The sequence below is a fragment of the Limanda limanda genome, chromosome 13 (assembly GCF_963576545.1).
Source record: "Limanda limanda chromosome 13, fLimLim1.1, whole genome shotgun sequence".
NCBI classification, from domain to species: domain Eukaryota; kingdom Metazoa; phylum Chordata; class Actinopteri; order Pleuronectiformes; family Pleuronectidae; genus Limanda; species Limanda limanda.
Genome location: NC_083648.1, coordinates 24146147 through 24165741, shown reverse-complemented (window position 1 = coordinate 24165741; position 19595 = coordinate 24146147). Strand labels below are relative to the sequence as shown.

At 41.2% G+C, this 19595-nt stretch overlaps 1 protein-coding gene across 1 annotated transcript; it reads left to right on the top strand.

Annotated features, from left to right (window-relative positions):
* The first annotated feature begins 6311 nt into the window (after window positions 1-6311).
* On the top strand, window positions 6312-17801 carry LOC133017569 (ankyrin repeat domain-containing protein 45-like). The gene is made up of 6 exons (XM_061083679.1): window positions 6312-6546; window positions 15328-15495; window positions 15592-15677; window positions 16209-16341; window positions 17409-17515; window positions 17781-17801. Exons 1-6 carry the CDS (start codon window positions 6312-6314, stop codon window positions 17799-17801), a joined length of 750 nt encoding a protein of 249 aa, XP_060939662.1.
* Window positions 17802-19595: the final 1794 nt, after the last annotated feature.

The window sequence follows — 19595 nt, the reverse complement described above, 5'->3', positions numbered from 1 at the left end:
AGGGGGACATTTAATAATGTGATTGGTAAAATTGGTAAAATTAAAACTCCAGGACAACAGAAGGGGAATACAAACTATGTGATGCATATTTTATCATTTATATCATATAAAATATGTCCCCAATATCGATTAAAATCATTTTTCACTGTGTTTCCCGGAGCGCTACGCTCGCGTCAAGCGCAAAAAATAGACTCGACGCCGAAACGATCGCTGCACGACGCGAGGCACTTTTGGTGCAGCGCTGCACTTCAGCGTCCGGTGTGGCCGGCACAAGGGATTAACATGAGAGTGGATGGGAGCCATCTGTTATTTAAGGCTTGGCGGGTGCTTACGCGACGCCTACGCGACGCCAACGCGTCCGGTGTGTGGCCGGCGTTAAGCCCTCTGAGAGAGCAGTAGCTAGCCGCTGAGAACTAGCTGGATTTAACGGTTCTCGACCTCTCAGTCCGGTTTTTGTCACGTCCTCACTCCCGGAACCCCTCACACAGACCCGGCTCTGAACAGGAGATCCTCATTAAGTGGATCCATTGAAATTGAATTCAATCAGAAGCCTCTGCCAGATTTCTGGACAGGACTGTGCATAACCTTGTTATCGGTCTGCCTACAAATTAAATAAATATATATATAAACGAAATACACTCAAACAGGTTGCGTATTATACACTGTATTTAAACAAAACACCAATCAAACCCCACATATCCCCGCGCTCGTGCCTGCAAACAATGGCGGACCCGTAAACATAAACACGCTATTTACACACATTCAAACATCAATATTTTCCCACCCCCAGGTCCATAACATAATCCCCAAACAAACGTCCAAAACAAAATGCCTGCAGGTGTGGCGAGGTGAGTGTCGCAAACAAATCCAAACAAAGTCCACGCTTTCTCACCCCCTTCCAGTGCCCAGAAAATGTTCAGTCCTTGAAATAATCCATTACGTAACTCCCAGGCAATAATCCCGTTCCAGAGAAAAATCCTTGCAAATTGTAATTGATCTCCTGGCCCTTGAACCTCTGGCAGCACCGCCAGCCCTCTGCTCCAAAAAAAACACACAACAACCGTCGGGACGTCACTTCCCCATATTTAACACATTTCATGTTACAGAACCCCATATATACATAATCACACAAATAATAAACAAATACATACACAGATCCATTCCCTCATTCTTATAATTTTAAGGTGTCTGACTAATGACCTATGTACCTTTTTCGATACATGAAGTGCACTCAGGTGACCTTTACAAACCCTCGACTAGGGATGAGCGAGTACAGCATTATCTGTATCTGTTAACCATATGAATTATTATAAATTATAGTGGGCGGGGCCTAACCCGGAAGTGGTTGTGATTTAACCCGGAAGTGGGCTGGTTCAACATAACTTTCTTTTTAGGGCCCGAGCACAGACATCAAAGGTGTCTGGTGAGACCCTATTGAAATTGTAAGGATTATTCTTTCTTATTATTATTATTCAGGCAAATGAATTGGCTTTTTGAGGGCTTTAACATGCTCAACTTCTTACCAAAATTTGCAGAAAGTTAGAAAGTGGTGAAAATTTACGTATTCTGAAGGAATTTTCAATGGGCGTCGCAAAATGGCTCAACGGGGCCCCCCGAGACCCCCGGAAGGTGTTCACATTGACCGGTCTTCACAAAAATCGATATACAGGTGTATCATGACCAGACAAACAAAAAAGTCTTTAGTTGCAATTGGAAAAACACAACAGGAAGCCTGCTATTTTGCATTTAGTGGCCATTTTGGCCATATTCCACATTTTTACTTTAATACACTTGTACCAGGGTTTTTAGGGCCCGAGCACAGACATCAAAGGTGTCTGGTGAGACCCTATTGAAATTGTAATGATTATTATTATTATTCAGGCAAATGAATTGGCTTTTTGAGGGCTTTAACATGCTCAACTTCTTACCAAAATTTGCAGAAAGTTAGAAAGTGGTGAAAATTTACGTATTCTGAAGGAATTTTCAATGGGCGTCGCAAAATGGCTCAACGGTGCCCCCCGAGACCCCCGGAAGGTGTTCCCATTGACCTATCTTCACAAAAATCGATATACAGGTGTATCATGACCAGACAAACAAAAAAGTCTCTTGGTGCAATTGGAAAAACACAACAGGAAGCCTGCTATTTTGCATTTAGTGGCCATTTTGGCCATATTCCACATTTTTTCTTTGATACACTTGTATCAGGGTTTTCATCGGATCAACTTCAAATTGAGATGAGTGTCATCACAACAAGATGGAGATAAAAACTGACTGACGGATTTTTTTTTAATCACACGGTGTGACCGTGGCGTGGCGTCAAAGTTTGATTACACGCCATTAAAACACGATGTTCTGTAACGCGGACATACATGGACCATGAATCCTTTGATTTCAGTCTTCCTAGATCAAAGGAAACTTTATGTTTTGCAAAGGTTACGTCTCTCTCTCTCAGAACTGGTTATTTTTGTTTTTTCAGACAAAAAGCATGCAACGCTTCAAAATGGATGTGCTCGGGCCCACCCAGTGCTGCTTTGCAGCCCTAAAAATTTTATATTATTCTTGTTACAAGTTGAATCACATTTGATACTGCTCCTGTATATATTTATTATTATTATTATTATTCAGGCAAATGAAATGGCTTTTTGAGGGCTTTAATTTTTGTTTTTTTCAGACAAAAAGCATGCAACGCTTCAAAATGGATGTGCTCGGGCCCACCCAGTGCTGCTTTGCAGCCCTAAAAATGTTATATTTTCATTTTATCAATGTTTTCATTATTATTATTATTATTATTATTATTATTATTATTATTATTATTATTATTATTATTATTATTATTATTATTATACCAACATGGTCCTTGAAAGCTACATGGTTGTTACCCACTGACTGGTTTAGGAAAATATATTAAATGGACTAAATACTATTACTATTAATATTATTATTATTATTATTATTATTATTATTCAGGCAAATGAATTGGCTTTTTGAGGGCTTTAACATGCTCAACTTCTTACCAAAATTTGCAGAAAGTTAGAAAGTGGTGAAAATTTACATATTCTGAAGGAATTTTCAATGGGCGTCGCAAAATGGCTCAACGGTGCCCCCCGAGACAGCCCGAGACCCCCGGAAGGTGTTCCCATTGACCTATCTTCACAAAAATCGATATACAGGTGTATCATGACCAGACAAACAAAAAAGTCTCTTGGTGCAATTGGAAAAACACAACAGGAAGCCTGCTATTTTGCATTTAGTGGCCATTTTGGCCATATTCCAAATTTTTTCTTTGATACACTTGTACCAGGGTTTTCATCGGATCAACTTCAAATTGAGATGAGTGTCATCACAACAAGATGGAGATAAAAACTGACTGACGGATTTTTTTTTAATCACACGGTGTGACCGTGGCGTGGTGTCAAAGTTTGATAACACGCCATTAAAACACGATGTTCTGTAACGCGGACATACATGGACCATGAATCCTTTGATTTCAGTCTTCCTAGATCAAAGGAAACTTTATGTCTTGCAAAGGTTACGTCTCTCTCTCTCTCAGAACTGGTTATTTTTGTTTTTTCAGACAAAAAGCATGCAACGCTTCAAAATGGATGTGCTCGGGCCCACCCAGTGCTGCTTTGCAGCCCTAAAATTTTTATTATTATTATTATTATTATTATTATTATTATTCAGGCAAATGAATTGGCTTTTTGAGGGCTTTAACATGCTCAATTTCTTACCAAAATTTGCAGAAAGTTAGAAAGTGGTGAAAATTTACGTATTCTGAAGGAATTTTCATTAGAATTACGTTTATTACATAAAGGTTTAAGGTAAAACTTATTATTATTATTATTATTATTATTATTATTCATTTTAATTGTATTTTATGGACCAATTACCAGACAAACATGACACTGAAACCAGTGAAATATACAATAATGAACTATCAAACTGTAACCATGGTCATTACACTATGGTGAATGGTTGTAGGGCGTTCGCCACATGTTTTTTCATTATTAGGGCCCGAGCACAGACATCAAAGGTGTCTGGTGAGACCCTATTGAAATTGTAATGATTATTAGGGCCCGAGCACAGACATCAAAGGTGTCTGGTGAGACCCTATTGAAATTGTAATGATTATTATTATTATTATTATTCAGGCAAATGAATTGGCTTTTTGAGGGCTTTAACATGCTCAACTTCTTACCAAAATTTGCAGAAAGTTAGAAAGTGGTGAAAATTTACGTATTCTGAAGGGATTTTCATTATTTATTATTATTATTATTATTATTCAGGCAAATGAATTGGCTTTTTGAGGGCTTTAACATGCTCAACTTCTTACCAAAATTTGCAGAAAGTTAGAAAGTGGTGAAAATTTACGTATTCTGAAGGAATTTTCAATGGGCGTCACAAAATGGCTCAACGGTGCCCCCCGAGACAGCCCGAGACCCCCGGAAGGTGTTCCCATTGACCTATCTTCACAAAAATCGATATACAGGTGTATCATGACCAGACAAACAAAAAAGTCTCTTGGTGCAATTGGAAAAACACAACAGGAAGCCTGCTATTTTGCATTTAGTGGCCATTTTGGCCATATTCCAAATTTTTTCTTTGATACACTTGTACCAGGGTTTTCATCGGATCAACTTCAAATTGAGATGAGTGTCATCACAACAAGATGGAGATAAAAACTGACTGACAGATTTTTTTTTAATCACACGGTGTGACCGTGGCGTGGTGTCAAAGTTTGATTACACGCCATTAAAACACGATGTTCTGTAACGCGGACATACATGGACCATGAATCCTTTGATTTCAGTCTTCCTAGATCAAAGGAAACTTTATGTCTTGCAAAGGTTACGTCTCTCTCTCTCTCAGAACTGGTTATTTTTGTTTTTTCAGACAAAAAGCATGCAACGCTTCAAAATGGATGTGCTCGGGCCCACCCAGTGCTGCTTTGCAGCCCTAAAAATTTAATTTATTATTATTATTATTATTATTATTATTATTCAGGCAAATGAATTGGCTTTTTGAGGGCTTTAACATGCTCAACTTCTTACCAAAATTTGCAGAAAGTTAGAAAGTGGTGAAAATATACGTATTCTGAAGGAATTTTCATTATTATTATTATTATTATTATTTGCATTGTTATTGTTTGAGGTTGGAAATTCCAACTTGTTAAAGGCACAAACTGGTTCATTCGTAACTGATAAGCATTTCTGTATTTTTCTTGTACTGTATCTCTCTTTTAACTTTGAAATTGTTTTATGATTTTTTTATTTTTATTTTTTTTAAATTTATTTCCACACCAGGTGTGTGTGTGTGTGTGTGTGTGTGTGTGTGTGTGTGCGCGCGTGTGTGTGTGTGAGTGAGTGAGATGTGAGGGACGTTCACTGTCTCCCGGAGAAATGAACACTGTGTTTTTAGTATAGAAAGACGTGAACTATATTCGTTCACAAGTCATACAGACTGGTTTTGTTATTTTAACTTTACATTAACACTTAAAGTTTAGTGCAGTGTAATTGTTTGCCTTGATAATTAAATGCCAGTGTGAAAATAGATGACAATTTCAAACCATACAAACTGTCATGTTGTACTGTATTTAATAGAGGTTTACTTTACTGTAAAGTAAGTGTAAATGTAAATGTATGTGTACACCGAGGGACTACCAACAGAAAACAACTGGTGCTACCAGAGAAGTACAAGGCAACAGTTCTGAGACTGAACAACATCCCTCATTCAAGATCGTTTCTTCTGGCCACACATGCAGCAAGAGATAAAGCATTACGTGTCTCAGATTTGTACATGCCTCAAACAGAAGAAGCCCTCTTTTCTTTTCTTTTTTTTTACATCTCACTGTGAGTCGAGCCCAATACAGAGAAACTACAGCTGTGACAGATGAGACAAAGCAGAGATCCTGATGCAAACGAGCCCCAGCAGCGTTATAAAGTAAAAACCCTCCTAAACTCATTTTACAGTAAAGCTGCGGGGAAGATGTTCAGGAGGAGATACCACTGTCATAAATGATGAAGTAAGTTCATATCTCTGATGGTTTCACTGAGGAGGGAGGGAGAGGAAGCAACGCTGCAACTGCTGAGAAAGATTATTACCGTAAAAAATTGTATTTATAGAACTCAATTAAACTGTAGAAAACTAAGCTGCGGCATTTGTTCTCTAACAATCGTCCCAGTGGATCATGTTAAAGTAAAGCAGTTAAAGAAACATAAACCTCCGGTTAGCCGTTAGAGCGAGGATGACGCTGTCACCATGACAACAGCAGCTTCCTGTCTGGCTCCCAGCTAACATAAGTGAGTGACAACATGTCGTCTGTTGCTGAAGAGATATTTAAATGTGTGCTGTCCGGAGACCTGGCCTCTATCGAGCAGTATTTACAAGCTGAGCGTGTCGTGGGCGAGTCGCAGGAAACAGACGTTTTCAGTAAGAAGGACGAGCTAGGGAGAAATGCTCTGATAACCGCCGCCATGTTGGGAAAGAGCGACATCGTCCGAGTGCTGGTGAGAGGAGGAGCTCAGGTCAACGAGCAGACTGCGAGCGGTGAGAGCTGGGTTCAATTATCATATGGAATACTATATGAAGTAGGTTTCTGCTTATCTGCTTATGTTGGGGTCACGTGGAGACAGTGAGGACTCTGCTTGAACTGGAAGCTGACAGACAGGCCACGGCCTACAGGGGGGAGAGGCCTGTGGACGTGGCTCGGAGATACTCCAAGACAGACTGTGTAGACTGTCTCGACCTGGCAGGTGTGGGCCGGTGACGTTCTGCTGTTATCTTCCACAACCTTTGATTTATTTGTAAAGATGTATGTTGCTGTGAATTCTATGTATGTTTATCTTCACACAGAAGCTAAACAGGACCTGATGAGTTATCTAGCCTCTGTGAAGGAGACTATTTCAGACTCAGGGAGGAGTCTCACAAAGGAAGAGAAGGTAAAACATTTCTTTAATTGGGATCAACACTGAAATTAAAGATTATTTATTGGTTTAGCCATTTTAACATTTCATTAGTTGTAAATGGGATCCACATTTTAGAGTTTAACCCCGAATAATATTTGTGGGATTACTGCCATCGTGTGGGAAACCACAATTGAATAGTTAACCTGTCTTTCTGGGTTCAATTATGTATATCATATTGAATATTATATGAAGTGGGCTTCTGCTTATCAAGGACCAAATGTATTTATAAATAAAATCTGAAATTTACAGTTACATACAAATTCTATTACAGTATTCTTCTACAATAGACTGTTCTGTGGACACCTTGATTGTAAGGTTCCCTGTTTGTAAAACTCATCAAACACCTCTGCATTCACCTCTGTCCCTCCCTGATTCATCAGTCAAGTGCAGCTCAGTCTGTAATGGTAGACCTAACTTTTGTAAAACTAAAATCTTAACCTTAAATCTAAACATCTTGTCAGCTTCATTTTTCCAATAGGACTGTTTAGTCCCCTGTGGGGTTCATTTAAAGTGGCTGTTCTCATCTAGATGTTTTTTTTCCTGAGCTGTGTTAATATGAACTGTTTTAAAATTAATTAACAAATTATTGGACAACCATTGGAACGCATGTTTGTTTTAGAAGTGATGATGAAACCCGAATGCCTGCGGATCCAGGGATCTGAACTATGATGCAGGATTTGCGTAGAGATCTTTCAGTCCTACGAAGATTCTCACCTGAGGAAAATCACCAAGACAAGATGGACCAAGTTGACATCTTCCATGACTGGGACTAAAGTTTTTAAAAAGGTTAATACGAACTATAACATCCTAAGTTTAATTGGGACTGTGCAGTCAAACAAAATATTTCTATCTGAGCTGTGAGGTCCTTCCACTACAACGATTCTAAGTTAGCCTCTAAGCTTGAGCGGTGGTGTGGATGATACGTGGATGTTGTTTATATACATTATTTATTTGCTCCTCAGTAAGTCTTCATAACCATTCCATGGACATTCTCATTTATAGGACATGACTCTGCGGCTGGACTACGTTGTCGATTTCATGACGAAGCAGGTCAGTGGCACAGGGAGCTGATAGTTTACAACCTAGAAACACGTAAACATGCAATGTTCCGTTGCCATTGATCTGGTTCTGAATTTGACAGTTTGTCATGTTTTGTGTTCAATTTACCATTTAAAATAAAAATATAAAAACATAGATGCATTAATTGCTAGAAATGCTATATTTAAATACAAAAGCATTTACAATTCTCTCCTCAGGCGGTCCAGAGGGAGGACACCGAGGAGGATGTGGTGGTGGAGGTCGTTCAAGGCTTTTCTCAGATACATGTCAGAGATTCTTGTCACGTGCGGCATAGACAGAGAGTCTATGCCGCTACAACACTACAACATTCAGAGCAAGAGTGAGTGAGGAGACTGAGGGCTCCTCTATTTATAGGCTGCCTCTCACAGACTCCTCCCCCTCGTCTATTCCAATGTGATCCTTAAATTCTATAACTGTGAATAAAAATAAACTTATTTATATATATTATCATTCATGATACCGTGTATCTATGAAAATATTATATTTTATTGGACTTAAATGATAAATTTATAAATAAATCTTGTTATTACTACTTTGTGACGTCTACAAAGTCTTTTTTTATAAATGAACTGTGACTTGTGATTTTAAGAAAATTCGTATAGATAAACTGATTGTTTTAACTTACATATCAAATTACATTTTTATTTCCTCAATGTTTATTTGAGAATCTTTTTGTGATCCATCATGTTGTTATTACTATTTCGTCTTTCTTCCAACCTTATCGGCTCTGGACTTTCGCTCGACTGAGAATTGAGGGTGTGTCCCAGCCTTTATATATCAGTCTATGTCAGTGGTTCTCAAATGGGATTTTTAAAAAATATATTTAAAGTTAGCATCCATTCAAAAATCCTTTACAAATTGTTCTTTAATAACTATTCAATAAAATGTAAGTGTAAGTGCATAAATTGAATTTTAATTCAGTAGGCCAGTGGTTCCCAAACTTTTTACAGTCCCTTACCCCTTCAGACCTTCAATCTCCAGCTACGTACCCCCCCCCCCCCCCCAACTAAAGGAAAATGACAAACAAACAAGGAGGTTGAACTAACTCATTCAGAGGTTTAACAGGAATAACTATTTAACTCAAACAAGGCAAAACAGATGAAAACCAACATACTCAGCGTCAAATGCCGGAAGAACACAAACTAACAATGTTTAACTAAGGACATAAATAAACTAAACAGTGTGCAGAAGTGTGTGCGTTGTATTTGAAAAAAGGAGCGTGGCCGGAGCAGAGTTCAGCCAGAAATAATCACCACAGGCACAGGTTAATGAGACGGGTGTGCTTGAGAGGATGCACATAATTCTGCAATGTGTGGCTGATTTGGAGAAAGTCTTAAGGCTGGCGCTTGCTTCTACAACGGCGTCTGCGGCTTTTCACGCAGATGTGACGCAGGAATTGTTGTCATTCATGGTTTTCCAAGCGTTGCGCGTGTTGCAAAGCAATTCCCCGCCAGAAAACTAGGCAGAGTAATGTTTTTTGTGGAAGTCGGCTCTTCTTCGTGTGTGGCATGAAGAAGAGCCGTTTATTTACATCCCCACGGCGGCTCCTCATAGCCTTTTTCTAGCGGACAAATCCGCCAGTCAGTGACGCAGGGTTTCCCCCAGTGCTGTATAGGCCTGGCGGGCCACCAGGCTTTTCTCCACCCCCCACCAGGCTAAGCGTCGCTTGTTTTTTTTATAAAAAAAAAAAAAAAAAAATCCGTCACTCGCGCACATCAACAACACTTCACTTCCTCATTGAGCCCCGATCCCCAAGCAACCATCCTATTGGTCCAAACATTCACATGTCCCACCCAGTCCCCTTCACTGCCCCTCGGACATCAGAACGCTCCTTCAACACAGTGTTTTACTGAACATACGTCCCCTTCACTGACCCTCAGATATCAGAACGCTCCTTCAACACAGTGTTTTACTGAACATAAGTCAAAACCAAACATAAACATAAACCTTGTCCGTTACACGATTAGGCTGCAGCTATTTGGTTTTATTTATTTAAAAATAGGGTACTTCTTATTTCATACATTTTCCACAAATATGAGGAGGACTCAAATAGCCCTACAAAGTTCTGTGTTTAATTTATTTCAAAGTAGGCCGACACTTGCCTGTGTATTTTGTTTGTTTGTTATTTTGTTGCTTGTCTGTTTGAGTAGCTGGCTGAAAGCAAGGAAGTAGTAGGCTTACCCTTTATAGGTAACCAAACTGTTACGGTTCATTGTTTCAGAAATAAGAGGCCTGGCTGCTATGTTCACAGCAAACTTGAATTTTTTTTAATATTAAGTAGGGCTGCCACTAACGACTATTTTTCTATCGATTAATCTGACGACTATTTTATCGATTAGTCGATTAATCTAAACGATAAATTTTCCTCCAAAAAAATCAAATTGACCATTTCAATTCAGTTAATTTTATTTTGATAACAAACAAACTGTATGTCACCATATAATGCAGCACAAAACAAAATGTAAACAAAGGCTCAAATATTAAAGTGCAAAACTGTAGGTTTAAACTAGCAATAAAGATAAATAAAAAAGAGGGCTTATAAGTTAAGTCAGCAGTGGAACTCAAAAAGATATCAAAGTATCTATTTAACCCCTTATCAAAATAAAAAAGTTAGGTGTGCATATTAAACAAAGTGCAACATGTTTAGAGTATAAGAAACAATGGTGTCCAGCTCAAAATCCGACTCAACACCCCCCCCACCCCCCCCCCCGCGGGTGCCTTCTAGCAGCCCTACCACCAGGCTTAGCAAGTTTTCTGGGGGAAACCCTGGTGACGGGTTATACTAGTGGTCATAGTTTCCGATCTCTTCTGCCAAGTGCTCTTCTATTTGGTCCATATTCGTTCTTCTAAATCTTCCGTGGTTTCCGCCGGTTCCGGGCATGAAACCGGTAATGCGACTCCGGAAAGGATGTAGTTAGCAGACCAATCACAGCCTTGCCGGCTAGTTAGAAAAAAATTGGGCGACCCTCGTAATCACGTAAGAAGGGATACGTAAGCACGTAAGGGGCCCGGAAGGGCTCTTGCGGTTCCGGGCCCATAAAAACGCAGAAGCATGCGCCTGCCTTGAATCTTAAATCGAATTCCAAACACAGTCTATGCCTGTATTTAGTTTTCATGCTCATCAGAGCTGAGAACCTCACATAAATATGTGGTGGCAAATGGCATCAAAGTCTTGACAGCGCGGTTGGCCACTGCAGGCAGTGCCGCTGCTAGCCATTTTGGTGCCCTAAGCAAAACTCCTTTATGATTCCCCCCCCCCCCCCCCCCCACGTTTGTTTCTGCCAGTTAAACATTTTATTAAAAAGAAAAAAAATTCTACTTTGTAAACACAGTACACAGAACAACCAAAACATACATACACACAAGTATGTGCAAAATCTTTGTAGATATTAAATAGTCATCTATAAATACAAACTTAAAAGCAGAAGTATACAACTTAGCAATCTTCAATAAAGAAAAGATTTAGAAGCAGAAAATTCACACAATTTTACTTAACTTTGTTAACACACTATGTAGAACAGCTAAAACACACATTCAAGTAAAGTCCAAAATCAAAATATTCAAACAAAGAATCTTATACTGAAAAAATTATAAACATTTAATACTGTTAGCATGCAGCCAGGGTGCTCTCCCCCTTTATTTATCAACTGTTTGATGGATCTAATCTAATATAAAAGCATAATAGATGTAAAGTAAAGTAGCATCTAGCTGGCTTCAGTTAGGCCGTCTTGTAAAATGCATGTTTAACAGTAAAATCTCAATTTAGCTTGAACCTAAGTTATGACATATTTGAGTGTGCTAACATTAGCAATAACGTCAGCTAGTTCGAGGTGTATGCATAGGCTAACTATTAACGAACCATCGTAACTTTTTTTGAGCAATTAAATATATCTCTTGTTCTGCCTGTTTTGTGATATACATGCCTAAAAGGTGCCTGATATTTCTATACTGGAATAATATCGGCTTTATAATTGTAAGCTATTTTATTTAATGACGTTATCGTCGAGGGTTGATTTGTATTTCCTGTTCTAAGCGGGTTGTTTGTAGTGACTCTTATTTTGAAAGGGGGTTTTAAAGGAAGTGGGTTCTGTGATGAGTGAAGTTGCAAAGTGAGCAGAGAATAAACGTGTGTGCTGTGCCGAGCGCATGACCTGCTCTCGTGTCCTTTGTCGGCTGAGGCCGGACCTATGATACAACTAAACGCTCGGCTACATAATTATTATAACTATGATGATTTTTCAGTTGCCTATTTTTTGGTGCCCCCTCAGGACTTGGTGCCCTACGCACAGCGCGTAGTTTGCGTTATGGGAGCGGCACCGCTGCCTGCAGGGTATTCTGTGCACAGTCCTATCCAGAAATCTGGCAGGGGCTTCTGATTGAATTCAATTTGAATGGATCCACTTGTTACGACTTCAATGAGGCTCTCCTCTTCAGAACCGGGTCTGGGTGAGGGGTTTAGGGAGTGAGGATGTGACAAAAAACGGACTGAGAGGTCGAGAACCGTCAAATCCAGCTAGTTCTCAGCGGCTAGCTGCTGCTCTCTCAGAGGGCTTAAGAGTATAGCTCCGGGCTGCTTCCTCGAGCTGCTAACATCCTCACTGTGCTGTGTTCCAGGCAACTCGGATATTCCGACCTCCTACTTGAAGAAGAGCAGTGGACTCCTCAGGCACTCATGGAGACATATAGCTTTGCAGTGAACGCAACAGAATTACGTCGATGACAAAATAATGTCATCGACGAAATTATTTTGCTTAATATGGGTATACATGAGTATTTTTGGCAATTCGACTTGGCTATTCAGACTATTTAATGTTGCATGATTATTTAAAGCTCAGTTTGAAAATGTAATGGGCTTTTTCACTTTGAAAACGCGAACACAATTTTCTTCCCGCGTACCCCCTGAACCACTTCATGTACCCCTAGGGGTACATGTACCCAAGTTTGGGAACCGATGTTCTACATGTATACATTAATTTATTTATTTTTACATCTATGTATCTATTTCTGTATCACTACATTAATTTACTCAGCAGTTCTACATTTAATTTTTTATGTTTCTACATTTATAAAAAATTGGCCTTCATAACTGCTCAGGTTTAATCAGGTTGACTCCAATGCTAAATGGAGATTAAATATAGAAATTGAAGTTCACTAGCTATGTCTGGCTAATGTGATCCCTTTCCACTGTAATGTGTTAGCCAAACCTCTTCTAAACTTTGTTTTTTTCAATCAAGTTCATTTATTTAGAAATTAATCCAAACACACATGTTTGTATGAACACCGTAATATTTGTATGTCTGTCTATATACATTTCTATTTGTGTGTATACTGGATAAATGAATATGCAGAATCTCTCAGTAGGATGTACAGTATACTCATAGCTGCTATGATCAGATGTGATACACTTCTCCAGACAATGTATCAGCCATGAATCCATTTTATCCATCAGCACCAGGTGGATGTCACTCACTGTAGAATTGAATGTGACTGTAAATCAGGCTATAATGCATTAACTTTACAATTCAAACAGTTACCTAATTTATGTCACTGATAACATTGGTCCCACTTCAGGGCCTGTACTGTGGAGCAGTGGTTATCATCAAAACTTCACGTAGAATTTTGTTTTTTTTGTCCTACAAAGCTGGTTCACTTACCAGGTTTAATCATCATGGTTACTGCTCTGACCTAGACGTCTGCCCAATCTGATCAGTGGAAAACCAGAGTCATTATTTCCACAGGATCTGACAGTGAACCTGTTAGCCACATGCACTTAATACATTTTTGTGATAGATATTTCTATTTAATAACATTAAGGTTGGGGGGTTTAATCCCAGGCTCCTCCAGTCCACATCCCAAACTGTCTTGGATAGAAGATACTGAACATGTGGCGACTTTGCCGGCAGTGTGTAAAGGACGATTTATGAACAGTGTTGGGGAGTAACGGAATACATGTAACGGCGTTACGTATTTAGAATACAAATTATGAGTAACTGTATTCCGTTACAGTTACAAATTAAAAAGATGGTATTCAGAATACAGTTACATTGTTGAAATCAGTGGATTACATGACGGTACTTCTCGAGTTTATTCACTCTCTCGTAAATTCACCGGCGGCAAAGCCCCCAAAGCAGCTGGAGACCAGGGCTGCCGTAAGAGCGCCCGGGCCCCCGGCGGCGTGAAGGAGCCTCACCGCTACCGGCTCGGGACACAGGCCCGGGACCGAGGCTCTGAGAGAGTTCCGTCGCTACCAGAAATCTACGGAGCTGCTGATCCGCAAGCTGCCCTTCCAGCGCCTGGTGAGAGAAGACCGACCTGCGCTCCCAGAGATCCGCTGTCATGGCTCTGCAGGAGACCAGCGAGGCACGCAGGGTTCACACCGGACGCTGAAGCGCCGTGAAGCGCTGATAATATCACCCGTTGACCCAGTAGCATATGGTCACTTGTTGCTCCAACATTAACTGCAACAGCGTCCCAATTTAATTTCATCCATCTTCAAGAGCTTCTCCGCTGTTTGCTCCGTTCAATGTCGGGTGTCGAGGGTAAATTACGTATTCTCCGCCCCCCCCCCCCCCCCCCCCCTCTCTTTTTATCTTTATGACTGTGTCTGTAGTGGATGGGCAGAGGGGGGCATTTAATAATGTGATCGGTCAAATTGGTAAATTTAAATCTCCAGGACAACAGAAGGGGAATACAAACTATGGGATGCATGTTTTATCATTTATATCATATAAAATATGTCATCAATATCGTTTAAAATCATTTTTCAGTGTGTTTCCTGGAGCGATACGCTCGCGTCAAGCGCAAAAAATAGACCCTACGCCGAAACGATCGCTGCACGACGCGAGGCAGCCTTGGCGCAGGGGGGGGTTCAGCCTCCGGTGGGACCGTCACAGAGGTGGGAGTGGATGGGAGCCGGACATCCAGCTGGCCCGCAGCATCGGTGGAGAGAGAGTTTAAACTGCTGCTGCTCCACTGACTATAACAACGCCGCAATCATACACTTAAAAAATGCAATGCAAACCGTAAGTATTCCAAGTATTCAGAATACGTTACTCAGATTAGTTAATGTAATGGAATACGTTACAGATTACATTTTTGGGCATGTATTCTGTATTCTGTAACGGAATACGTTTTGAAAGTATCCTTCCCAACACTGTTTATGAATGTAAAGTATGAGTGTGAATGTATAAAACCCTTTGAGGGTCGATAAGACTGGAAAACTGTGATACCATTTACCTTAGCCACCTGCACTGGCCTCAGTTTGATCGCCTTTGTGTCTCAGGTTATTCAGCGCTGCACCTTGCTGCTTGTTGGGGTCACGTGGAGACAGTGAGGACTCTGCTTGAACTGGAAGCTGACAGACAGGCCACGACCTACAGGGGGGAGAGGCCTGTGGACGTGGCTCGGAGATATTCCAAGACAGACTGTGTAGACTGTCTCGACCTGGCAGGTGTGGGCCGGTGACGTTCTGCTGTTATCTTCCACAACCTTTTATTTGTAAAGATGTATGTTACTGTTAATTCTATGTATGTTTATCTTCACACAGAAGCTAAACAGGACCTGATGTCATATCTAGCCTTTGTTAAGAAGATTATTTCAGACTCAGGGAGGAGCCTCACAAAGGAAGAGAAGGTAAAACATTTCTTTAATTGGGATCAACACTGAATTAAAAGATTATTTATTGGTTTAGCCATTTTAACATTTCATTAGTTGTAAATGGGATCCACATTTTAGAGTTTAACTCCGAATAATATTTGTGGCATTACTGCCATCGTGTGGGAAACCACAATTGAATAATAAACCTGTCTGTCTGTCTGTTTATTCATGAGGTCAGTTATTATAAATACTGTAGTCGTGTCACTGCCATCGTACAGTATTAGTGAGTGTGTCTGGGGTAGGGAGGTAGAGCGGGTTGTCTACTAAACTGGGTCAGTAGTTCGATCCCAGTTTAGACTACACTACACTACTGCAAGTAGATGCATTGAGTGAATGTGTGAATGATAAAACTGTCCTCTAAAGTTCCATTAGTGCCCTTTAATTAGAGCCACACCCTATTCTGACTTTTCACTTCTACTGTTACACATTAACAGAAATGTCAGTGTTTCATTGTCTGTTTTTCTTCCCTCTAAGTTTATCGTGTCTCTTCTTTAAATTCCTGCACAGAACCTCTGTACGCGTGCATGTTCTGCAGGGTCAGACTGGATCCAGAGTGTCCAACAGCCAGCCTTGTCAGACTTCATCGCCCAGAGGAAAGACATAGAGGACACTCTGCAACCTGTTCTCAGCAAGTTGTCAGGTCAGTTTAAGTATTAGTGCAGTAATTTACAGAATCAGTTTCTGAACACACAAACACATTTCCTCCTCTAATGCAGCACCTATTAAACTCGTTAAACTGAATTTTTGCACGTTCTCAACCAGAATGTGTTAATTCATTCAGCTGTTTTATCTGGTGGCAGATGATAACTGTAAAGGTGGACCACTGCAATATGTACACTAAATTATATTCTATACATTAAAATTGTGTGCTAACTTTCTTTTTACATCTCACTGTGATTTAAGTGTCTAATGGCATTATACTTAAGAATCACGTCATTTCTTTTTGCAGCACAAATACCTGATGAACTACCTTTAAAGGATTAAAACAGGGATGTTGTGAGGACATCACCTCTTCTCCGAATCTCAACTGGAGATAAACGCTGTGTTTTGAAAAAACGTTTTTTTGGACTTCCTGTAACCGCCTAATGGCTGTCTCATGTTCGATAGAATGAATAGGGGACGTTAACTCTCCTCCTGACTTTTAAATTGCTGTGATTCTCAAGAAAAGGGATTGAGACCAGTTGAAGTACATGGGGACTAGAGAAAAATGTTTTACCCCACTAACTGTATATATTCAACAAGAGAACACCGACAGTACCTTTGTACAGTTTTTCTCCGAGTACTAAATGTTACATGATGGTCCATTGGGATGTGTAGTTTCGTTATATTTGTAGTGTCTTTATTTTGTGTATCAATTAATTTTTTATGAATATTATGAGACATTATCTTCACAGTTAACTAGCCCTGAAACGTGTCCACTTTATGTTTAGAATCAATGTTGATTGACCATGTTGAGAAATGAAAATGTGTACGTTTTTTGCATAAAATTTAAATGTATAATACAAATACAAATTAATCTATAAGTAAACAAATCTGTGCTTTCTTACCACATCTCTTGAAACAAAGACATGAGTGAATGTATAAATGTATACATGTACACATACCCAAGAGGCCACTTGTTTCAATTTCAAATGATTCAAATCCCAAAGATGAACTGAAAAATCTGCCTAATTGTAATTAATGTCCTTAATGAGGTCTCTTTAACAGGGTCCTTCTTCAGGATCCGTGCAGAACACAACAATGAACTAGGGCTACGTTGTAGCACTAATGGGCCCGAGCACACAGGCGATTTCAAACCTGTTGCGGTCGGTGAAGTGAGAGCGATCAATGACCGCTGCTTGGAAAGGATGAATGCTTCACTTCCTGTAGCCAGCAGATGGCGCTGTGATTTTAAGTCATGTTTTCTTTGTAGATGTCATCAGGTCCCAACTCTTGTCTTACATGTCTAGTTTGGAGTCAATTGGACCAAATATGTCTGAGATACAGAAGCTCGTGTTTTGATGGCTTGTTTTTATAATGCTCCTTGTGGCTTTTTTGTATGAATAGTCGTGATACACTTGTGTCCTGATTTTGGTGAAGATCGGTTATGTGGAAACCTAGGGGCTGCGTTCTATGTGGCGCTGTTGAACCATTCTTTTAAAGATTTTGAGCCAATTCACTATGCCAAGAAGAATCCTTACAATTTAAATAGGGCCTCACCTGTCAGTGCCTGTCAGTGCTCGGGCCCTAATAAAGATTCTCTCTGTTCATAAAGAAAAAATCTAATCTAAATCTAATCTCAACGTTTTGGAGTTTACTTAATGAGCAGCTTCATTATTGATCCATATTTAATCAGATGAAAGATTCATTAGGAACTGAAGCAGTTTAACACAAACATCACGTTTAAATCAAAGCTGGACTTTGATTTAAAGATTTTTCTGACACGAGATGTAATTTGATCGGTTTCTTTTTTCAGAAAAGTAAAGGATCAGTTTCAGGAGGAGTTGAGAGAGGAGGGGAGAGAGGAGGTGAGAGAGAGGTGGGAGAGGAGGGGAGAGAAGAGGTCAGAGAGGAGGGGAGAGAGGAGGGGAGAGAGGAGGTGAGACAGGAGGTGAGACAGCAGAGGAGGTCAGAGAGGAGGTGAGAGAGGAGAGAGAGAGAGAGAGGAGGTCAGAGAGGAGAGAGAGACAGAGGAGAGACAGAGGAGAGGAGGTCAGAGAGGAGGTGAGAGAGGAGAGACTGAGAGAGGAGGTCAGAGAGGAGAGAGAGAGGAGAGACAGAGGAGAGGAAAGGAGGTCAGAGAGGAGGTGAGAGAGGAGGTGAGACAGGAGGTGAGACAGCAGAGGAGGTCCGAGAGGAGGGGAGAGAGGAGAGAGAGAGAGGAGGTCAGAGAGAGAGAGCGGAGAGACAGAGGAGAGGAGAGGAGGTCAGAGAGGAGGGGAGAGAGGAGGGGAGAGAGGAGGTGAGACAGCAGAGGAGGTCAGAGAGGAGGTGAGAGAGGAGGTCAGAGAGGAGAGAGAGAGAGCGGAGAGACAGAGGAGAGGAGAGGAGGTCAGAGAGGAGGGGAGAGAGGAGGTCAGAGAGGAGAGAGAGAGGAGGGGAGAGAGGAGGTCAGAGAGGAGAGAGAGGAGGTGAGAGAGAGGAGGGGAGAAAGGAGGGGAGAGAGGTGGTCAGAGAGGAGAGAGAGAGAGGAGAGAGAGAGGAGGTGGAAGAGGAGGTGAGAGAGGAGGTGAGAGGAGGTGAGAGAGGAGGTGAGGGAGAGGAGGTGAGTGAGGAGGGGAGAGGAGGTCAGAGAGGAGGTGAGAGAGGAGGGGAGAGAGGAGGTCAGAGAGGAGAGAGAGAAGGTGAGAGAGAGGAGGGGAGAGAGGTGGTCAGAGAGGAGAGAGAGAGGAGGTGAGAGGAGGTGAGAGAGGAGGTGAGGGAGAAGAGGGAGAGGAGGTGAGAGAGGAGGGAAAGAGGAGGTGAGAGAGAGGAGGGAGAGGAGGTGAGAGAGGAGGTGAGAGAGGAGGCCAGAGAGGAGGTGAGAGAGGAGGGGAGAGGGGAGGTGAGAGAGGAGGTGAGAGAGGAGTTGAGGGAGAAGAGGGAGAGGAGGTGAGAGAGGAGGGAAAAAGGAGGTGAGAGAGAGGAGGGAGAGGAGGTGAGAGAGGAGGGGAGAGGAGGTCAGAGAGGAGGTGAGAGAGGAGGGGAGAGAGGAGGTCAGAGAAGAGGTCAGAGAGGAGAGAGAGAGGGTGAGAGAGAGGAGGTGAGACAGGAGGGGAGAGAGGAGGGGAGAGAGGAGGTCAGAGAGGAGGTCAGAGAGGAGAGGAGAGGAGGTCAGAGAGGAGGTGAGAGAGGAGGGGAGAGAGGAGGTCAGAGAGGAGGTCAGAGAGGAGAGAGAGAGGAGATGAGAGTGGATGTGAGAGAGGAGGGGAGAGA

Bases quoted from the DNA above. Each gene is read 5' to 3' on its own strand.
- LOC133017569 (XM_061083679.1), top strand. From the start codon at position 6,312: ATGTCGTCTGTTGCTGAAGAGATATTTAAATGTGTGCTGTCCGGAGAC. The intron at 6,547-15,327 runs GTGAGAGCTGGG...TTTGTGTCTCAG, and splicing joins CAACGAGCAGACTGCGAGCG to GTTATTCAGCGCTGCACCTT. The intron at 15,678-16,208 runs GTAAAACATTTC...ATTCCTGCACAG, and splicing joins GCCTCACAAAGGAAGAGAAG to AACCTCTGTACGCGTGCATG.